The sequence below is a fragment of the Falco rusticolus genome, chromosome 9, assembly GCF_015220075.1.
Source record: "Falco rusticolus isolate bFalRus1 chromosome 9, bFalRus1.pri, whole genome shotgun sequence".
NCBI lineage: Eukaryota > Metazoa > Chordata > Aves > Falconiformes > Falconidae > Falco > Falco rusticolus.
In genome coordinates this window covers 979,011-1,000,028 of record NC_051195.1, presented here as the reverse complement: position 1 = coordinate 1,000,028, position 21,018 = coordinate 979,011, and the positions used below count along the sequence as shown (strand labels likewise).

The 21,018-nt window shown below is 39.3% G+C and overlaps 1 protein-coding gene across 7 annotated transcripts in view; it reads left to right on the top strand.

Moving 5' to 3' along the window:
- Positions 1-508: 508 nt before the first annotated feature.
- PPP2R2D (protein phosphatase 2 regulatory subunit Bdelta) overlaps positions 509-21,018 on the top strand; it is a 31,647-nt gene continuing 11,137 nt past the window's right edge. For 2 of the 7 annotated variants that reach the window (XR_005106090.1, XM_037399367.1), the window contains exons 1-5: positions 509-740; positions 1,060-1,164; positions 15,699-15,796; positions 18,794-18,959; positions 20,776-20,888. Coding sequence is in view for 5 of the 7 variants with exons in the window: in XM_037399367.1 (XP_037255264.1) it covers positions 734-740; positions 1,060-1,164; positions 15,699-15,796; positions 18,794-18,959; positions 20,776-20,888 (489 nt within the window). In the remaining 2 variants the exon portion in view is untranslated. Of the gene's footprint in view, positions 741-1,058; positions 1,165-6,240; positions 6,358-15,698; positions 15,797-18,302; positions 18,564-18,793; positions 18,960-20,775; positions 20,889-21,018 lie in introns of those variants that run through there. The other 5 variants (XM_037399365.1, XM_037399366.1, XM_037399368.1 and 2 more) reach the window with 5 other exon arrangements.

Here is a 21,018-nt window from a genome sequence, read left to right as displayed (position 1 = left end):
GCTTCAAAAACCCAGACAGGGACAGACCTCATGGCTGCCTGCCTTAAGAGGTCTCTGAATCCCACAAGCGGCTCCCAGACAAGTCCTGACGCTTGGCGAGCCCCCCCGCAGCCCCCCGGGGGCGGGCCAGCCCCCCCCCAAGCCTGTGCCAGGCGCTGTGGGGTGACCCCCACGCTGCTCCGAGCCTGGCGCTTGCTGCAGCGGCAAACAAGCAAGAAGCGTGTTCTTCTTTTCAGGAACCACCACAATTAAACATCTGGGGGTGGGGTGTGACATAAACTAAGCCACCAGGCACGTCAGCCAGGTCATTCCCACAGCTGTGCCGGCCCTCCGCACCCCTTCACGCTAAGGTGCGTCTGTAACGGGGCCTGCCGCCGCCTCGGGAAACGCTGCCGCGGTGCGGCCCTCCTCCTCCGCCTCCGCCGCCGCCGCCGCCTCCCTTACGAGCGCCGAGCCCGCCGGGAGGGCCTGCCCCGGCCCCAGCCCCGGGCCCGGGCCACAGGGCCGTGCCGCCGTAACCACCACCCCGGCCGCACCGCCCGCGCTCGCCCCCTCCCTGAGGGGAGTTGGGGCGATGACGTCACCGGATCAGACCGACCGGCAATGGGCGCCATTTTGAAACCCCGAAACCTCCCGCGGCGGCAGCTCCGTGCGGCAGCGGCGGCTGCGACCCGCTCCCGGCTGGCGCCTCCCCCCGCGGCCCCCCGCCCCCGCCCCACCTGTACCGTGCGACATGGCAGGTGAGGCCGGGCGGCCTAGCTGCACGCAGGGCGGCTGCGTCTGGCTCGCCGGGCAGAGGGAGCTGGGCCGCGCCGCGCGGATCTGGGTGGCGGGGGGCAGCCCCCCAGTGGCGGCGTGTGGGGACCGGGCCTGCCCCGAGGGGCTTGGGCCGGGGCGCGGCGCCGGGCTGAGGCGGCGGGGCCTGCCCTGGACCGGGCCGTGCGGCGGCGGAGCGGGCCGCACTGAGGAAGGGGCTGGGCAGGGGGCGGTGGGGGCCGAGGGGGCGGCGGGGCCCTCGCGGTGTGCCTGTCCCCTCACCGCCCTCTCTTCCCGTTTCAGGGGTGGCAGGAGGTGGAGGCGGTGGCAGCAGCAGCAGCAGCAGCAACGACTTCCAGTGGTGTTTCTCCCAGGTGAAGGGGGCTATCGACGAGGACGTGGCGGAAGGTAAGGGCCGGGCCGCGGCCGAGCAGCCTGTGCTGTGCCCCGGGCTCCCGGAGGCCGCTGTCCCCCGGCTGCCGCCCCGCCGGAGCCGCGGGCACCAGCACCTTTTTTTCCTCTCTCGGCATCTGTGTCACGCCCGCGCTGAAGGAGCCGCGGCGGGGAACGGCTGAGCTGCAGCATCTCCCTAGTCCGTGCCCGAGGCTCGGAGAACGCGGGGTGTGTTGCAATGACTAAGCTAGCGCCTGTGCTTCCAGTGCGATGTGCATTTTTTTTTGGGGGGGGGGGGGGGCGGTGGGGGAAGATAATAGAGAAGACACGATGGCCTCCTCCTGTTCTTTAATTCTAATCACTAGGGAGAAAAGCTAATGACAGTGATAAAATCCGGAGGGGTGGGAGAAGAGCACAAATGGAGTCTGTCAGGCTTGTCAAGTTTCACTCTGACGCAAAGAGAGCGACAGAGAGCGTGCAGGTCTGTCATTTGTGCGTAATTTAAAAAGTAGCGTTTAAAGGCTTCCTGCAGATGTGAAGAAATTTTATTCCTACTTGTTAACATTTGGAAGCTATAAATAGGGATATTTAAGTAGGGAAAATGGGCACACCTTTACATTTCTCTGAAACATTCTAAGCACAGCATGCTTTGCAGTGAGTACAAAATAACAAGTGTTTTAACTAGAAAAAGAATTTATCTGTAGTATGTAGCAACAATGTGAAGTTTTGTTTGACTTTTAGAAAGTTTTTTATGTTTTCTGTGTTCACATGTTCAGGATGGCAATGCTGTTTAGAAAACGGGGTGAGAAGTATGTGTGTGAAACAGAATTCTGTGCTATTTATTTTATTTTTACTGCATTAATTGAAATAGCTGTATTTATCGTATTAAGTGAAATAACTTGCAGTGCCAGTGTGTAGTTGTCTTGAGTTTCGGGTTTTTCTTTTACTGGATGCAGTAAATATTTTTTTTACTGTCTACTACAGGGAAATTGTGCTGACAGTGTTTACATTTTTATGCCACTTGTTTGGCATTCCTATTAAAATAATACCTATGGGAGGAATAGACTTGAAAACTGCTTGAGCTACTAGTACTCAGACTCAGTTGTTTTCTTTTTTCTCCCTCTAAATATATTTTGTAACTTGTACTATTGTTCTGAAGTTCCCGGAATTCTTATGAAAATGTACTTAAGTAGCTTTTATGAGTTTCCCAAATGATCCTTTTTTTCTTAGGATCCATCATCTATGTGACTAAAAGTTAGTTCTCCACATGGCAAAAAATAGACTCCTGTGAGCACCTTACTTCCCAGGCAGTTACTGAGCAACATGATTTTGTATAGAACTGGAAAGCTGCATGGTTTTGAAACACCATTATGTCCTAAACCCAGTTAATTATTTAAGTGCATAACAGGACTGTTCAAAGAGGGACTTACATTACTGATGAGACACATCACCGAGGCAGAGCTCTTCAGTTAGAGAGGGGAAAGCTCTCTGTTTTGAGGTGACTAGGAGGAGTAAGGGGAAATAGGGGGGATAATGCTCAACACTTTCACCCTGGATTTTCTCGTATATACCTTATTAACATGAATTTCCCAGGAGTGAGCACTTTAGATTGTGTGTGATTATACTACGCATGAGAAACATAATTTTCTTCATAGGGCAATTAATGTAAGTAATCATTCAACACCTGGTTTTGTAGAATTGGTACTAGAGTTTTGTTTTGCTACTGGAATATGAGAACTACTTACAGGTTTTGTGACTCACTGTCTTTATTTTGGTTTGTGGGCTTCCCCCTCAGTCTTTGTCTTAGAATTGGAATCAAATAAAGGCATTGTACAATTTATTTGCTAATAATTGCTTGATTTTGATTCAACATTATGTAGAAGAGTGCAATTACATTGCCAGATGTTTGGCCCCAATTATGGAAATAATTAGCAATTTTTAAAACATCTTTTACCAAACTGCACGTCTAAACCTATTTGATGGGTGGCTGTTGCCTTGAAATAGCCTTGCTGCAAATATTGCATAAAACTACTGTGAATTTCATGTAAATTTTTGTGATAGGGAAGACTTGCTATTTCTGTAAATTTCTTTTTTTCTCTTTTGTGAAAAGTGCAATTCTAGAATACATTTTATATTTAATAGTTGCTTTTCAAATGTATTGCTTTAATAAAAATATTAACATGACTATGACAAATCGCTATAGTTGGATTTGCAACTGCTATCTCCATTCCCAGGGTTTTTCCTAACTAGGTCATTAATACAGAAAATAGCTTTGTCTCCTCTTTGTCTTTTCTGTGCATTCACTTTCTTCAGTGACTAATCTTTGAAATCTGTACAATGCTCTGTTTAAATAAATAGAGCACTGTTTATAAGACCAATCTGGCTATTTCAAAAAGATTGAGGAAAATACACCAGTTACTGAAATGCGTAGTTTTCTAAAGCAGAAAAGTTTAATGGATTCAAGGAGGAAGACTGGAGGATAAAACAGATATTGAATGAAAGGATTGATATTGAGGATGACAAAAAGCTTAAGTTAAAAAAAAATATTTAAAAATGTGTTGTAATTTTGTTTTTAGCATAAAACCATGTGACTACAAAACCCATGCTGATTGCCTGTGAAACTTGTTATTCTTTGATTACCTTTTTTGGTAGAAAGTACCTTTCTGAATATAGGTTGGGGTTTTGGGTGTTTGTTTTGTTTTAAATAATGCTGCCTGAGACCTAATCAGTTTTGTGATTTCAGGGTTTAATTTGTTTTTCATGTTCAAAAACTTCCTTTTTGGGGTTTTTTTGCAAGCAAAATAGAAATCAGTTTATTAAATAATGTACAGGTCTGCCCAAATTCCCTTGGGCCAGATGTTCTGCATATAATCCATAACTATTTCTGTATGTAATTAACAGAATGTATTATTTATATATAGAGAGAGAGAGCAGGCACTATAAATCTTCCTAACTGACTTGTGTTAGTGACAAGTTGGAAATGCTGGGAAGAATGTCTGATCCTTGTCAGAAGGTGAACCTGTATGCTATGGAGATCATGGTTTTCTCATTACTGACACTGGGATTTCTTTGGGTTTTTCAAAGTAGTCAGTGTGGGGGTTTGGGTTGTGATGGACTGTTCCATTCTGTAAATGCTCTTTTAATTTGGCACAGATTACATAGCTACATCCTGTTCCAGATATAGGCAGCTTTAAGGGTATGGTAAATGAAACGGGTACTGGTTTCCTCTTGGAGCTTCATCAGCTTAAGTTTTAACTTGTTTTAAGTGTTTTGTATGAAACTTTATGAAGCAGCTGAGTCTAAAGCCTGGTTTTGCACATAAATGCTGGACACAGTGCGCTTTTGTAATGAACAAGAGTTCCTTGGAAGCCCACATCCATTAACTTAAGGATGAACCTTTGTAAGGTATTTCACATGAGCAAACCTGATTCTTCAAAAAGAATTGACTTTAAATTTCAGAATACTTGTCTTGGATTTCTACTTGTTAAGAAATTTTATATCTTTATTTAAAGATCAAAGAATAATGTTGTGGTTTTTTAAGTTCTCCAAATAGTAATTGGTGTTGACAGCACTGATAAAGATCCCATGTTATCATCAGTTCAACAAATTCTTTACTTCTCCTTTTTACAGCTCCTAAAGCTTTTTGCGGTGCTCACTAAGTGCACCTCAGAAGTTTTTCAGAATGCAGAACGCAAGTAAAAGATAAAACCATGATCTAATAAAAATATATTGGACTATAATCCTATAATTGTTCTCAGATTGTATACAAGTGATTTAAAAACACTCACATTATTAAATTGTCTTTACAAATCAGTGGTTTTAAAATGTTTTCATGTGTTGTGCAGGAATTTAACTGGCCAATTGTCACTGTTTTTAAAGCAAATTCTGGCATGATTTCAGACTTCTAACAAAAATATTCCAAAAGAGGTACAGCGATTTGACATCTAGTTAAAACTGCATGGAAGAAATGACAGAATTGGCTGCTACTTTGAAGATTATGGGGTTTTCTGTAAGAATTGGAAAATATGGTAATAATGACTACAATGTTAAGCCATATTTCATCATAAATAATTTGTTATCCCTGAAGATGTCACCCGCTGCTGGAATGGGGCAGATCGTGGGCTTTTAATCTGTGTTTTGTTTTGTTTCCTTGAAAAACTGTTTTGCCATAAGCAGGGCTTCAGATGCCTGCTCTTTTGCCCTCCCTAAAACACTATGCACACATCCCTGGTTTATGGTGATAAATAGCAGTGTGCTTTTGCCTAGATCCTTTGGCAGGTCACCACCTCTCTAATCCCCAAAGGACAGTTGTGAATATTCTGAAGAACTACCATTTCTTGCAGTGACCAAAATTCTTGAAAGTTTCCTTTATCTTCCCTGCTGTGTGTGTGTTGTATATGGTGGTCTGCACGATAAATATGATGACATATTAGTGACTTTGGGAAATGTTTTGGTGGTGGTTTTGTTTTTTTAATGTGGGGGGGAAAAAAGTATTTTGCAAACAGTTTTGACCTGAGCACATGTTATGTATTGGTTTCCTGTTGGAGAAAGTAGTGTTTCAATGTTTCGGATAGACCACATTAATCCCAAGCCTTCATACAACCCATGGACCAGGAATTTGTCTTTGCCTGTTATTCCACAACATGCTATTATCTAAAAATGTTGTTGTCAGCCAGTCATATTTAATAGTAAGTGTTCTTTTGAATTCCAGTTCTGTCAGACAAGAAAAAAACCAGGGTGTTACGCCACTGGAAAGTAGATTGTACTATCTTTCTGTGGTTGAGTCGCCATCCCTGGGGATGTTTAAAAGACATGTAGATGTGGCACTTAGGGACATGGGTTGGTGGTGGGCTTGGTAGTGCTGGGTTGATGGTTGGACTCAGTGATCTTAAAGGTCTTTTCTGACCTAAATGATTCTGATTCTATTAACGTATGAGTAACTGGAGACTATTAAGTCAGGGTGTTGTGTGTGAGAAATGCAATGTTAGTGAACTTTAGGAAGTTCCTATCCCTCTCTTTTAAAATCATTAGAGTATGACTCTTCATAGTGAGGAAGCCAAGTTTTACAACTGAATTATCTTTGCTTTGAAGGGGAAAAAAAAATAAAGCTCCAGGTGATCTTCACGCTGCATAAAAGTAGTCATGTCAAGTGATATCTTCTTGGTTTTCTGTGGAGAAAAGAATGTCCTGCCAGCTAACATACTTACAGTGAGTTTAAATCTGTAATCTTTACCATTGTATCAAATCTTTATTCTTTTATTATTTTTTTTTTATTTTCTTTTTTCTTCTGGCATGTGTACATGACATGGAACTGCAGGGGCAGGAGGAAGAGTATGAAGATAGAAAAAAATGTTTAGCATTCTGAGAACTTTGGAAACAGTATGTATCTCTTGTGAAGGAAACTAGAAAATTTACAGGCTAGGTGGAGACCTTCAGGGCAGTCAGAAGTGGTTCATAAATGCCTTATTTCATTGTTGAAGTTCACCCATAGCTTTGGTATCTAGCGTCTTTTTCATGACTCGTACATAAAAGAAAGTTACGACAATCTTGTCAGAAAACCACAGGGGTGCAGGTTTATGGGCATCAAGGGGAAAAAAATTCTCGGGTCCAGTGAAAGACAGCAAGTGGAATATTAAAGAACAGAAAAGAAAGTCCTTTAAAAGACTAAGCAACCAATAGGCTACAAGAGAAGACAAATTACTAGGTGTAGCTGGATGATATTTTGATTAAAATGTGAAGCTGCAGGAACACATAGCTTATGAATGAATGATAAACAGTTTGGGGAAGCAGTGAGTATCAATTGCAGAGTTCTAAGGTAGGAATACAAAATAAAACATCTGGAGTGGTGGGAATAGAGAAATTAGTATGAGTCTTTACACCTATACTTTAATCTGTGAACAGTGAAAGATACTGACTGCCATTTGTCTCTTCGCAGAATGGTAGGCTGTGATGACAGCAGGTTGTATTACCTATTGACCCAGGAAGTTTTTGATACGGTTCTCACGTGCACTCTTGATTACTGTGCCATTTGTTGAGTATTTTAACATCTAGGAGAAAAGCTTAATCAAAAATTACAAAACCCCTGTGGATTTTTGGTTTTGTGGGTTTTTTTGGTTTTTTGGGGTTTTTTTTTTGTTAAGACTGGAAGGTGTAAAAGCTGCAACTGGGGAAAAAAATGTATTTACCCATCATGTTAAGGCTTTTATTAACTCCTAGTAAAAGTACAATGAAAAGCATGACAATTAGCCACATAGAAAAAACCCTAAAAGAATAACATGAATTAAATACACTTCCAGTAGGAGAAAGCTTATTGGAATTACTGTTCCAGAGGTTAAAAAATAACACTGAGGCAATAGATTTGCATGCAGAATACTGGATTGTGTTACGAATTTTATAAATAGCCTCCATAATTTCTCATTGCTTGTGAGAAAAGGCACGGCAAGCTTTGGCAAGCATGAAGGTAATGTTTATTTCTGTCTTGCTGAACTTCAACTTTACTATTTTCTTGCTGCTACTTTACTCTTTCTTTGTATTAATACATCCAATTACATGCACTTTAAACTCTGTGCAGACAGGTTTTTCGGTTGTGTTTTGTTGTGTTTTTTTTTCTTTTTTTAAAATATAATATAAAAGACTTCCAGCATCACATTACAGTCTGGTTCCATTGAAGAGAAAATGCAAATTTCAATAGATCAGGGAATTGCACTAATGAGATGCAAACTCTTAGGTGACTGTTAAATCAGCTGAACAAGTGTTTGGTTTGGGGGAGTTTGCTGGGCAGCCTGGCCTTTGGAACAGGGCTTGGGAACAGTTTGACACCTTATGTTACTTCTTTCCTACCAGCTTGTTACACCACTCAGAACAGAATGGCCTGCGCTCACTCCTCAGAAGCCAAGTGGCTTAGCTCCAGGCGGGGTCCAGGACACACAGGAGCTGGGAGTCTGAGAGAAAAGCCCTTGTTTGTAGTTTGCCACAGCCTGTCAGTGGCAGTGCTGACTGCGCTGCTCGAGCCGTCCTGTGCTGGCCCAGCTACTGCGCTTCTGTGGAGGCAGCTCAGGTGCCCTTTTCTTGCCCTTGGCTGACCTTAAATCTGTTCAGTGATTTAAATTAGTTCAGAAAGCGGAGTTGTTTTGGACTAAGTTAAACTCTACCAGGTACTTAAAGGCCATTCAGGCCATTTTGCAAGTAGTTTGAGTATTGGGGCATAAAAAATCGTCAGACCTGATGGATACTGTAGGTTGACAGGGTGCCAAGCAGTGTAAACTGGAAGAAATTTGGTTTGAACAAAACTATACCAACTTTGATTTATTCTTCTGACTTCTGATGCATCTCACTTTTGTGTTAACTCTTCAAATAAATCCTAAAAGTAGAAATCTTAAAAAAATTACATGTAAGGTGGCATATTCTGAATAATAGGTGATTTTGAGTAACTTCTATGTATATTGTCAAATGATTATTGATAGCATTAAGTTTAGCTCACCTTTCAGTACAATTCAGAGACAGAAATTTGATTTCCATCAGCTGTTAAATTAAGAAGCAGTATTTTAGGAAATATCCTAGGAGCAGTAATTAGCAACACCAATCTTAGTCCATCCTCATTGCGGAGTAATACCACTCGTTTTCATTGACTGTTCTGGCAGCCATAGTATGGAGATCCTCATTCACCCAGAAGCAAATCGGTGAAAGGTACAGAAAGGAGAGAGAATGGAGAAGTTGAAGACTGGAAATCAGTGCTGAAGTCAGAAACCTGCAGTAACACAAATTCTGGTTGTGCTTGCCTGCCCCAGAAGGGAGGAAGAGGGTTGAGTCTGGTTAAAAGCAGAGTACCTGCTAGTGGCTCTCTACTCTCACCTTCCAAATTGAAAAACTGTCAAAATTTACACCAACTGATTCCCTTCTCCCCACCCCAGATGCCTTTTAATTCAGGTGGATACTGCTGGTGATGTTTGGTGAGCATTCTCTTGCAGTTACTGTAAATCAAGTAAAAAGTAGTTCTAAGGCCCTGTATATTTGTAACTTGTTAAGCTCAAATATGATTTTGTTTTTTAAAACTTTTTTCTATTATTTACTGTTTAGCAGGTGTTAGCCTCTCAATTTCCTCATTCTCTTTGATAATCTGTTACCTCTAACAGATGTCTGTCTTTTTTGCTTTTACTAATTTTACTTGCTCCTTTCATGGTATTTTATTTTACTCTATTTGAGTGTTCACTTAGTTGCTCTGAAATGATGGTTCCTTGCTGTTCTCTGTATGGGCCCCAACCGACCATGTTTTTCACTAGTCATACCTTGGAACGGAATGTTGTCGTTTGTTTCAAAGGAGGGTTCTGTTTGTTCCGGTGCCACGTCTTAACAGTTCATCGCAGTGTCACAGGGAGATCCCAACATCTAACTTCCAAGTTGATTTAGGAGCACATCATCTGTGCTTACCCCCTTTTATGCTCTCTGCTTCATTCCTATCAACTGTAGGAGACGATACAATGTCTCCCACAGCTTTCTTCTGCCATAGGATAAAACACTGTAGAATAAATGTATGTCAGAGTGAAAGGTGTGTCACCTTTGATCTTGATTACAGGCACAGAAATGTTCTTTCTATGTTTAGTTTCCACTGGCAATCTCCCTTACAGTTTGTGCCAGCCATCTGGCTTTGGTCCAGATCCAGTCATTCCCTCTCAAAGCATGAGCTTCTTCAGAGTTTCATAGTCCTTAAAGCAGTTCTTTCTTTGGGTCTCTAGAACAAATAATGGAGAAGGGTGCTGTGTATTAAAAATATTTTTCAAGGTAAGGAACAGGAGACTGGTTTGCTAACATGCTTTTTTGTGTGTGTCAGGCTGTGTACTGAATGTGAAGCACTGTGTTGTCCATCACATATTTGGAGAATTTGAAATTAAAATCCCCTAGAAGCTGGAGGTAGCCCCCTTTTAGGTGATGTTGGAAAACTGGCTGTTTGACTTCCTTGTTCATTAAGTGTCTGAGGAGTGGGCTTTTGACAAAAATCTTTGAATAGCTTAGAAGAATGAGAAAGGATTTGATGCTGCTTGTGTCTAGTGTTAGTCCTGAGCACGAACTACAGCTGCAAATTCACTAATCTACTGGATGAGCTGTGAAGTAATTACGTTTTTTCAGGTTTGGGATTTTAACTGAAGTAACATTGTGCAGCCAGCTTAGAGAGGAAAAGTTCAGGGTAGCTAATTTTAGGCATCTAATATAGACGTTCTGGATCTCTTTGCATTCTCCATTACCTAAACAGAGAGCCCAGACATTGATATCGGTGTCAGTTAGAAATACCTAGTTTGAATCCTTTGTGGGATTAAATTAGTTTGCAGGTATAAGCTTGCTGTCATCTCAGAATCCTAGCAAATGTTGGTCCCTGCCATCCTGTCCCCCCTTTGCCCCCAACATAACTGGGCCAGGAGGCTTTGGAGGTTATAGAACTTTAACAGAATTATGACAGGAATTCTGTGATGTAGGGAGGTTAATACTCAGCAGTGATGTTAAAAGGCTTAGAGCACTTAGACTGAATTTTGGAACATCTGTCAGGGCTTATAGGACAGTCTCCGGAGTCACTGAGAATGGTTTCCACTACATTATTATAAAGATGGATATTTGTAGCCTTCTAATGTGTTGGAAGGGTGTTTACTACCCATGGAAGTGCTTAGTGCTTTTAAATTTGGAGATTCTGCAGAATCATAATTTAGTTGCCAGTGATCCTTTTAATATACTATCTTTGAAGACAGCTAGGAGTTTCCTACTCTGTGTGTAGACTGTAACTAAGTTAAAACTCCTTTCCAAAAGTGAGGCTAATCATTAATTTTTCATCTCTGGAGAGAAATATTGCCAGGCTAATATCTTATTGTAAAGCCATAGGTCTCACTGCTCTCTGTAGTTTATGGGAGGAGAGTTTACGTGGCTGCTTCCAGAACAGAGAGTGCTAGCCACACTGGAACAAAAATGGAGAGAAAGCTGGACAGACCTCTCTGTTTTTGGAAAATCATAATCGCAAAGGTGTTTTGTATATGAGAAGAGTGCATTAGGATGCTGTACATGAGCAAATGTCATGACAGTTTGTCTTTACTCACCCTTTTCTACATTTCGTTGTGAGTTTTCTTGCTGGTATGGAGAACAGGCTGAAATACTCCGCTGGGAAATAAAGCTGGTGTTTGTACACACGTGAAGAAGATATGACATACAATAAAAAAGCTTTTAAAATTACAAAGTTAATGTGATGATTAAGAACCTGCAAGGGCTTGATTTGTTTTTTTCTGAAAGTTTTAAGCTGACTTGAAAATAAACAGTGAATGCAGATGGGTAAAGCATGTTGAGCAGAACGCTGTGGGTGTTTGGTTTGGAATTAATTTTGTAGTTTACCTCTAGTCTCATGTAACTGGTTTTTTTATTTTACCTGCTGTGAGATAGTATTGTGCTGAGGATATTGGATGGTATTATTTTGGGGATTTATAGGCTTCAGTTAAACATGACTACAGGGAAATCTGGTTTTAATTCATACTTTTATATATACAAAAAAGTATAGAGCTCTTAAAAAAAAAAAAGTTGATACATCATTTTCCAAATTTTTTAACTTGGAAAACACTTGAAGAAAGTCTCTATATTTTTTTTCCTGATGTGCCCCTTCACTTACCTATTTCCATGTAGCATTTTGGCAACATACTATTTCAGCACTGATTTAAAATTTCAAGCTGCATTTCCAGTTGGTAGTCAATTAGGAGAAGGAGTCATTCTCCCCGGCACGATCATTTACCTATGCATGTTGTTGTTCATGCACTTTTCACCTGTACTTCTTGTTTAAACCATAGAATTTGGGTAGTGTCTGTGTTTTAGCATGTTTCCAGAGTTCTTAGCATAAAGGAACCCAGGATTATGTCTGGCTAGATAGCAGTGCTAGTAAGTAATAGCTGTCAGACAAATTATGTTGACTTTACATGCATGTTAAAGCAAAAATGGTGCACAGTGTATTTTGAGAAAATCATTTGGTAAATACTTTTCATAGTGTAGATGGGAGAAATTAGTATCTTTTTCCCTTTCTGGAATGAAAAAGTGGATTTTGTGACTTCGAAATAATTGCATGTGTTAAAAGAGTCACTTATTTCTGCTACAATGTTTACTAATGTCTCAGAGGGTTAAAGTGACGTGCTAGAATGGCTTTCAGTTTTTTATGATAGTGGAACGTTAGTTTTGCTACTGATAAACCTTTGTAATTTAAGGGCTACTTTTGAGTAGAGTACTGAAAACATCATAAAATTACTCTATCAAGTCACTTTACTGATTGCTTACCTCATCGGTTTGCTGCTTTTTTCCTTCGTTTACTAATTTCCCAGGCTTCTCTTGAAATGCCTGGCTTGTTTTCCTGTGTATAATTGAGTGATAATGGGATGTAGGAATTTTTTTTCATTCTAGCCCTATTGTCAGTCTTGGAGTGGAATTTAATTAAGATTACATCTTCAGCTAGTTCACTGGCTTTGTCATTTTAGTACAAAATTCTTTGCTTATGTCATGATATTTGGTATTTGTAACTATAAAACCTCTTAGCCAGACAGCTATTTGTAACAGCTTATAATTTATACATTCTTACACAATTTAGGCATGTATTGGGCACAAAGCAAACATCTAATTATGAAAATCATTAGCATGAATGAGAATTAAAGCCCAACAGCAGTAGTAGCTACATACACAGAGATTATTTTTTTTTTGACACTGTATCTCAGTTCTCACGCATCTTGTTCTCCCCATGATCGTCAGGCAGGGAGAATGAGTTTGCTTTAAGACATTTTCATGATTACCATATACCTATGTTATGCAGATTGTTATGAAACGTCCTTGTTTAAGTTTGTTTTCTTTCTTAATAAAGAAAAAAGTTCCAAATCAAGAAAAGGCTTTCAATGGACCAGCTCATACACTTTCTCTGTATGTAATAATTCTTTGCCTGTCTGAGGACCTAAGCAGGGTATGAGATCAAACATCAGAGAAATGTGACAAGCTTTTCAAAAGTGAAATAATGCATCATCATTACAGGTTGACAATTTTTTTCTTACCTTTATAGAAAGTATATTTAAGAAATAGTTAACATTATACACAAGGTACCCTATACACTCTTCTGAATTGCTTGGGGTAAAAGGTCTGAACAGAATTCACTGGGAAATCAGTGAGCTAGAAACTGGTCTCTTTACAGCCATCTAACCATTTGTCCATCATCTCTTGAGTCCCATTCATTTACAATGTAGAAGGGACGAGTATTAATGTTGACAATCTGGTTTTATTTTATCAATAATCTGAGTTTTCCTTAACCTTGTGAAGAACAGAACAGACGTTTCCTTCACATGCAGGTTGACATATCTGGTGTCATTGTTTAAACTTGGGCATTTTGCTTTTTGTTTTAACACTGAGGTTTGGTGAAATGTTATTGCTGTGCTTGGTGTGTAGGTATAATTTTGACAAAGTGGATCTTTATGGTAAGTGGAAATACGTAGCTTTTCTATTTATATTTTTTGACTGATTGTACCACTCTAGTCTGAAGTTTTTTATACATCTCTATATATATACATTTATATACATGGGTGTATAAAAATAAATATTAAAATACATAAATTTAAGGATTTGTATGTATATATATAAAGATTTTATCAGTGTTGTGCTAGTGGAAGCTCATAGTTCTAAGGCTGTTTCTAAAGAGATCATTTCACATAGAGTAAAACCTTTATACCATATGCTTTTCCTGTAGGTAACTACTTACTGCTGTAAATTCATTATAGCATTTTGGAGAGGGGAAGAATTGTTGGGGTTTCTTTGTGTTTTCAATACTTTCTACATAGTCTGTTACGGAGGCAAATGGTCATGTACCAGCAATCGGCTACAAAATGTGGAATTGGTGTAAAGAGAATAGGTGGATTAGTTGTCATTCTGACAGTGTTCATAGTGAAAAGCCAAAAGACTTATGCTGCTTAATTGCTTGTGAGGGGGTCAACAGGGAAGGGTCAGGTTTGCAAAGAGCTCTGTGGTTGACAACTTGAGAACTTGTGAGAGTGGTGGTCACTGTGGTTGGGCAGCATGATGGCAGGTGAAGGTCACTGTGAATGGAGAGGGAGACCAGCTAGAGACACTAGCTAGAAACTAGCAATATGGTTAATTTTTAAAAGTAGGTCAGCTGAGGAAAGATGGGTCTTTTCAGTATGGAGTACGTACAGCAGGGGTGGGGTTTGTTCTGATGTTCTGGTTCTGTTGAGGATTTGGGATTAGCCATCACCCTGTTCTTTACCAAAATGGAATCTTTTCATAACCTTTTAAAGAAAGGTGAATATAAAAATAGATGTGTCCAGAAGCAGGTTAGTGATGCAGTTTTGAAGGCTGGGATAAATCTGTAGAAAGTTATTTTTTTTTTCCTTTTCACAGTTTTTTTAGATCAAAGAAGATAAGTTGTGTTCTGTATATACTAGGAAAAAATGGTTTCAAGGACATCTCTTAATAAAAGATGAAATATGAATTGTGTATCAGGAAAACTAGTATCATACTTCCTAATCACCTTCCTCATAAGCATGGGGGATTATTGATTTTGGTGTACAATTTTTTCAATTCCTTTCAATGCAGGAAAGTAGTTTTCATATAGTCAAATCTTACAATTGTTACACCTGCATATATGTAATGAAATATTTGTATGGCTAGCAAGCAACAGGATGGATAAGTGTTTACTTACAATTTTATGCCAAGTGGTTTGTTGGTTTTGTTACCATATGCCTAAAACCTGTGATAGACATTTATAGCCTCTTATCTCTCTGCCCCTTGGTTAGAGATTGTTTAAGGGTAGTTGTTTCTTTACTGCCACCTCCAAAGATTAATTGTGGTGTGCAGTGGTGAATAAATACTAGTTTTCAAGGTTCAGTCCCAAGGGTGCTTGTCAGTTTACATTGAAGGTCCTGCAGTCTTTTGCTTTGCTGTCCTGTTCTTTCAGCTGCAGTCATCCTTGCCTCTTGTTTCTTGTATACGTGCTGATGCTTCTGCACAGATTTGGTTCAAGAAGCGAAACTGGAAGACTTTTCTCTCTCCCACCCGCACCCCCTGCCCTTTGGCAGAGGGACGCCCAGTTAACATGAATGCTTAGCCCAGGGGAGAGACCAGGTACACCTCAACCTCACTGATCAGTGCAAGCTGCAGTGATGCTCCAAAGTAAATACTGCAGATGAACCACTTCTGATACAATTCTTACTTTTAGAAGCTCTCTGCAGGCATATCTCTGTGAAATATTTCAGCATTTACTGTCAACAGGTAGGATACACAGTTTGGATTTTTGAAACAATATGCCTTCTCCTTTATGACTGAAGGCCCTCAAAAGCTTAAACTGAGAAATGAGGAAGTGTTTTAGATTGTAAATAAGATTTTGTTAGGCTTTGAAACATGGCTTAATTTCTGGATACTGATGATGTAAATCAAGAAGTTGTGTTGTTGCATTAATACAAGTTGTAATTTTGTTTTTGTTCAAGTCTTAAAACATCTTGATTTGCTTTACACATTACAGTGCTATTTTATTTCTGTTCTGTTTACAGCTGATATTATTTCAACAGTTGAATTTAATTACTCTGGTGATCTTCTTGCAACAGGAGACAAAGGTGGCAGAGTGGTTATATTTCAAAGGGAACAAGAGGTCAGTGACTTGAAAAACAAAAGTGCTGTTACTACACTGTTCTTGTGTTGCACAGTCTCACTTCATCTTTTCATGCCGTGCAGTTTAAATGGTTGGATAGTTTTCTCAGAAAACCTTAAGTTAGCCATATTTCTAAATATATGCCTTGTGCTGAACTTGGTAGGTTGGTGTGGTGGTGGTTCCCCTCCCCGCTTAAAGAAAAAAGTCCTAAAATTTAAAGTGAGTTTGTTACATATGTACCTGGTATGGTCAGTATCATTTTACAGAATTGCCTTTGGACTTTCTCCTAAACTTTACACTTGATCAGTTTGATCTAAGACAAATCATAATGCTTTTGAAGATCATGTAAGAAAAGTTTATAAAAAAAGATACAAGTTAAGCTGTAAGGACAACAGGATAAGATGGTTCAAAATGTGAAGAACTAGGGATCTGATGTGTTTTAGGATCCTATGAATCAAAAACAGTGGGAACAGCTACTTCCCAGAGACACATGAGCGTTTTCAGTTCAGAGGGTAGGAGGCCTTTCCCTCCTACAGTTAACGCAGCTTTTCAGCTGGCTCTTTGCAATGGTATTCAGTTGTGTGATAATGCTGTAACGTATTCTGTCCATTCATCAATGCAGATAGCATTGCTGAGGTTTTTTGTATCCAGATAAATTGATTGTGGATTTTTAATTCAGCTTGTTTGTGCATGAAGTATACTAATCTTTAGAATCCTGCTTCTTTCATTGTGTGTTTCAAATGATGCTCAGTTACCAAACAGCTGTTCAATATTTCGCATTTCATCCTCACTGTGATACTGTTTATAAAACATTTCACCAAAGGTGACTCTTACTGGTTTTACTATGAGGTTTTTGAGAGGTAGTGAAAGGAAAATACTATCGCTGAAAAAGCCACTGAAATATTATACTACTACACCTAGACAGCTCATAGCTCATTTATCATTTAGTCTGCTGTATAGACTTAACTAAGGCACGGAGAGATCAAGGTCAAAAGTGTCCACCTGCTCAGGATCTCTGACTTTTTTGATGCTTGCTTAGGGTGGAATTATTATTGTTGGTTGGCTTTCAGCTGTTAGTGCTCAGTTGTTCTGTAAGTCAAAACCCAGCTGTCACATCATTTCCTCCTAGTGTTAAAAAAAAAAAAAAAAAGACTGCCAAACCAAGTCAGTCTATACACACAGGAATATACAACTGTCGTCTTGAGAGCACATACAAGCTATAGGGAAGAGTTGGACATAAGGGTCCTTAATATTATTAAATCAGTAAAATTTAAAAATAAAAATTAAGGAACTGTAATAAGATCTTACAGCAAATAATTCTAAATAGTGTAGATTTTAGACTGGGTTGACCAGGTTAATAACAACTTAGGATAGTTATAAAATTTCCCATACACCTCCAATCTGAGAAGGCAGGCTGAGATGTTGTACGCCGTGCCCTGAACTCATATGACATTATTTCAGTTCCAAGCAGCTGATTAGTCGAACCAAATGTGTGAGTAAAGAGTGGAACCTCTGCCTAGTGCCAGAAAAGGCAGCTTGCATAAAATGCAGGGGACTGGGTAAGTACTGTAGATAGCTATACTGAATAGTGTTAGTTGAGAGGATCCTCTCCAAAATTCTTAAAAGTTAAATGAAAGTAAGGAGTAAAATAATGTAAAGCCTCAGAATTAACTAAAACTTCATACTTGTGAGACACTGCAGGAAAAGTAACCTAGCTGAAATAACCTTAGCAAAGTTGCCAGGTCAAGCATGGAAGCATAAGGAAGTGTTAGAACAAAGATTACCTTTGCAGCCTCATGTTGGCCTAGTAGTCTGCAGTGATGGGAGTCACTGCTGTGTTCTTCACGGTAACGAACCGTCAGTTCATGTGCAGGGTAGGCTGTTCCTGCAGCAATTCTTGCCTGCCTTTGCCAGTAAGTGGTTTGCTGCTTCCCAAGTGAGTGATTTCCAGTTGTGTTTTATGTAGGTTGTTTATTCAGAAGTTCTGAGCACTGCAGCTCTACAGGTGGATCTGCTGATCTCCAGACATGAATCACTAGCTAATGTGAACTTACTTGATAAGCCTGATAACTAGTTGCCTCAAATGTGATACTGCAAATCTGTGGAGACTTGTGACTTTGATCTCTGTTCCTTGCTACTGCATCTACCAAATGAGGATAATACAAAGTGATCTTCTAGTTCTGTGAGTGGAAAGGTTGTTAGTGTGTTTGTAATAGTCTTTGGTACATGACGATGAGCACTATGTAGAATGAATTGGATGAAAATGTGTTAATTCCAGCCTTCGAGTTGCTACAATAAAAAAGAAAAAGGTTGTCAAATCTAAAGTATAAACCTTGTTGCCATTTCTGGATACTGTGTGTTTTAAAATGAGTAGGGGAGGAGCTAGATCTAATGCTCATACTTGATCTTACTGTGCCTTCAGCAGAATGACTTTGTGCAATCATGTTTTTATAAAAAATATAGTTAGTTACTCCATGTCTAATGTCCTTTAACATTTATTTCCTAGTCTGGAACCCTGCTTTATATCCACATTGTGGTGATTAGAGGAATGAGATTTGGAAAAGAACGGGAATGGAAATTAGGCAAAGTGCAGAAACTAATCACATGGAATCGGTGGTTTAGGATTTACGACATAGCTAACTTCTCTGCTCCAGTTCTGTTGAAATCGCTTGGGAGAGGTAGCCTAGCCTAGACCTCTTCCAAGCAAACACAGGAACGCCTTTGCAGACAGCATGCCTCTTTACAGGGCTTTGATATGCTTTGTTCTGTGAGTACACACATATTTATATATAAAGATACATTTTTATACAGGAAGTCTGTGTGCACTGTATTGATAGTAAACTGGGTACAGTATCATAGAGTAAACATGTAAAATTCATCAAGATGTGTTGTAAAAACTTTGCTTTCTAATTGACAATTTCTAGTCATTAGTTTGTATGTACAATTCCTAATGAACCAAGTAACATCAGCTTCAAGAAATATTATGTTTCCTTGCAGAATAAAAGCCGTCCTCATTCTAGGGGAGAATATAATGTTTACAGTACCTTTCAAAGTCATGAACCTGAGTTTGACTACTTGAAAAGTCTAGAAATTGAGGAAAAAATAAATAAAATTAGGTGGTTACCACAACAGAATGCTGCTCATTTCCTGCTGTCTACAAATGGTAAGGATGTTTTATTTTTGCACAAAGAACTTTTACTGTGATTTGAATATTATCTCACCTCTGATCCACTTGTGGGGTATTTTTCTGGAGTGTTTTGGGGTTGTTCTAATGTCTTCTCTAATTATATGCAAAATATGTTTGGATTGTAATACACTGTAAATTACTGATTTATGAATGTAAAAATAACGAAGCAGCAACAGAATAGGCACAGTTCCAGAGCTACATTCTGTGGATATACTGACCATGCTATCAATTTACATTCCCTGTTATTCTGCTTTGTAGGTTTTGTGTAAATGGGTTCCCAGTATGCTGAAATATATTTCAAAATTAGGATGATCAAGTCAAATTTCAACTTCTGTTATTTCTTTTGTTGTGATCCCAGATGCATTTTTAACAAAACCACTTGAAACACTGTGGTTACAGTGCTCTTTTTTTGCTTTTCCAGTACCAAAACATCATGTGTGCTTTGAAAAGCAACTGTTTAAAAAACCAACAGTCACTCTAGGAGGAATATATTTATACCATTTTCACTGCGTATCTTAGAATACATAAAAGCAGTGCAGAAATTACAAGTTGGAAATCACAAGTTTTCATGCACTTTGGGGTTTTTATTTCTTCCAGTATTTTAGGAGTGGTTATTAGTTATTAGGTCTGTATGAGTATTAGCTCTGTTTCATTTTGATGCATCGTAGAGCAAGCAGTAAATGTAAATGCAGAATTAGGGACATGGGTTAGTGGTGGACTTGGCAGTGCTGGTTGGGCTCAATGATCTTAAAGGTCTTTTCCAACCTAAACAATTCTCTGATTCTATGGAAAAACTTGCTCTTACTGTCAGAGGAATATGCTTGTTAATAACAGTCTGGATCACTTCTCGCTTTGTACTTAAATAACTTCATATAGAGGCTGATATTCTGCCTGCTGTATGAACTTTTAAAAGCAGGAATGACTTCTGTCTACTGGACTTTGAAATTAAACTAATCTTGCTTTGATATAAGCCTTACTAAACTTAAAGCAGTCTTTAAACTGTGTCATCCTAAGTGCTTTAAGGATATGCAGTAGTTTTAGAAGGACAAGTTTGTTTCCAGTCAGCTAAGAATCTCACTCTTAGTTTATTCTTACTTTCTGCACTTGGAAAGACTTCCCCTAGAAAGACCCAAGAAGTACGTCTTTGGACATGGAACCCTAAAATAATGGGGCAAGTCTGCTCTCACTGCCTTTGGCTGTCTCTTAGCAGACACCTGGGACAAATTTGGTTTTCCTTAAGGTAGTTAGTGTAAGTAACTCATGGGTTTGTTAGTGTTTTTTCCCTAGTATTTGTCTGTTAAGAAGAATTTAGATAGTCGTAGAGGGCTTATGGGTGAATTTTGATAATTGGTGTGTGAAACTTCCCTTGTGAAGGGTCATTTTGTTGAACAGTAGGCATAAGGCCTTATTGTTGAGGCAGAAATTTGTATTTTATTCAAACTGAACGTTATATTTGAGTTAAAATGAATCCAACTTTTTTTCTTTTTTGCTGATATTTTCATGTGTTTCCCATCTGCACCCTCCAAGTACATGTGTCTGGTATGTTTGGTTTGTTTGTTTTTCATGTATCAATTCTGCTAAACAATACAGCTGAAGGCAAGGTACTTCAAGTAACCTAGGAAGGACTGTACTCTGTGTTACATTGTTGTTTAAAGGACTCCATCAGGGTCCTTTCTGTTGCAGGCAGTGGAAACCTAGATAGATAAATAATGTCTACTCTGCTGCCTCCGTTACTTGGTGATTTTTGTTTTGAGTTTAATTCATTCTCAAGCATGTGAATTTTTGGTTTTAGATAAAACTATTAAATTATGGAAAATAAGTGAAAGGGATAAAAGAGCCGAAGGCTATAATTTAAAAGATGAAGATGGAAGACTTAGGGATCCTTTCAGAATCACAGCACTACGGGTATGTTTCAGCTCTTTGACTTTAAATATCTTTTTGCATGTACTTCTCTACATTTGTACTACCAAAGTTGTCAACTGATACGTGTAGATCAAAAATGATGATTTGGTCAAGGTCATTGAAAACTTTTATA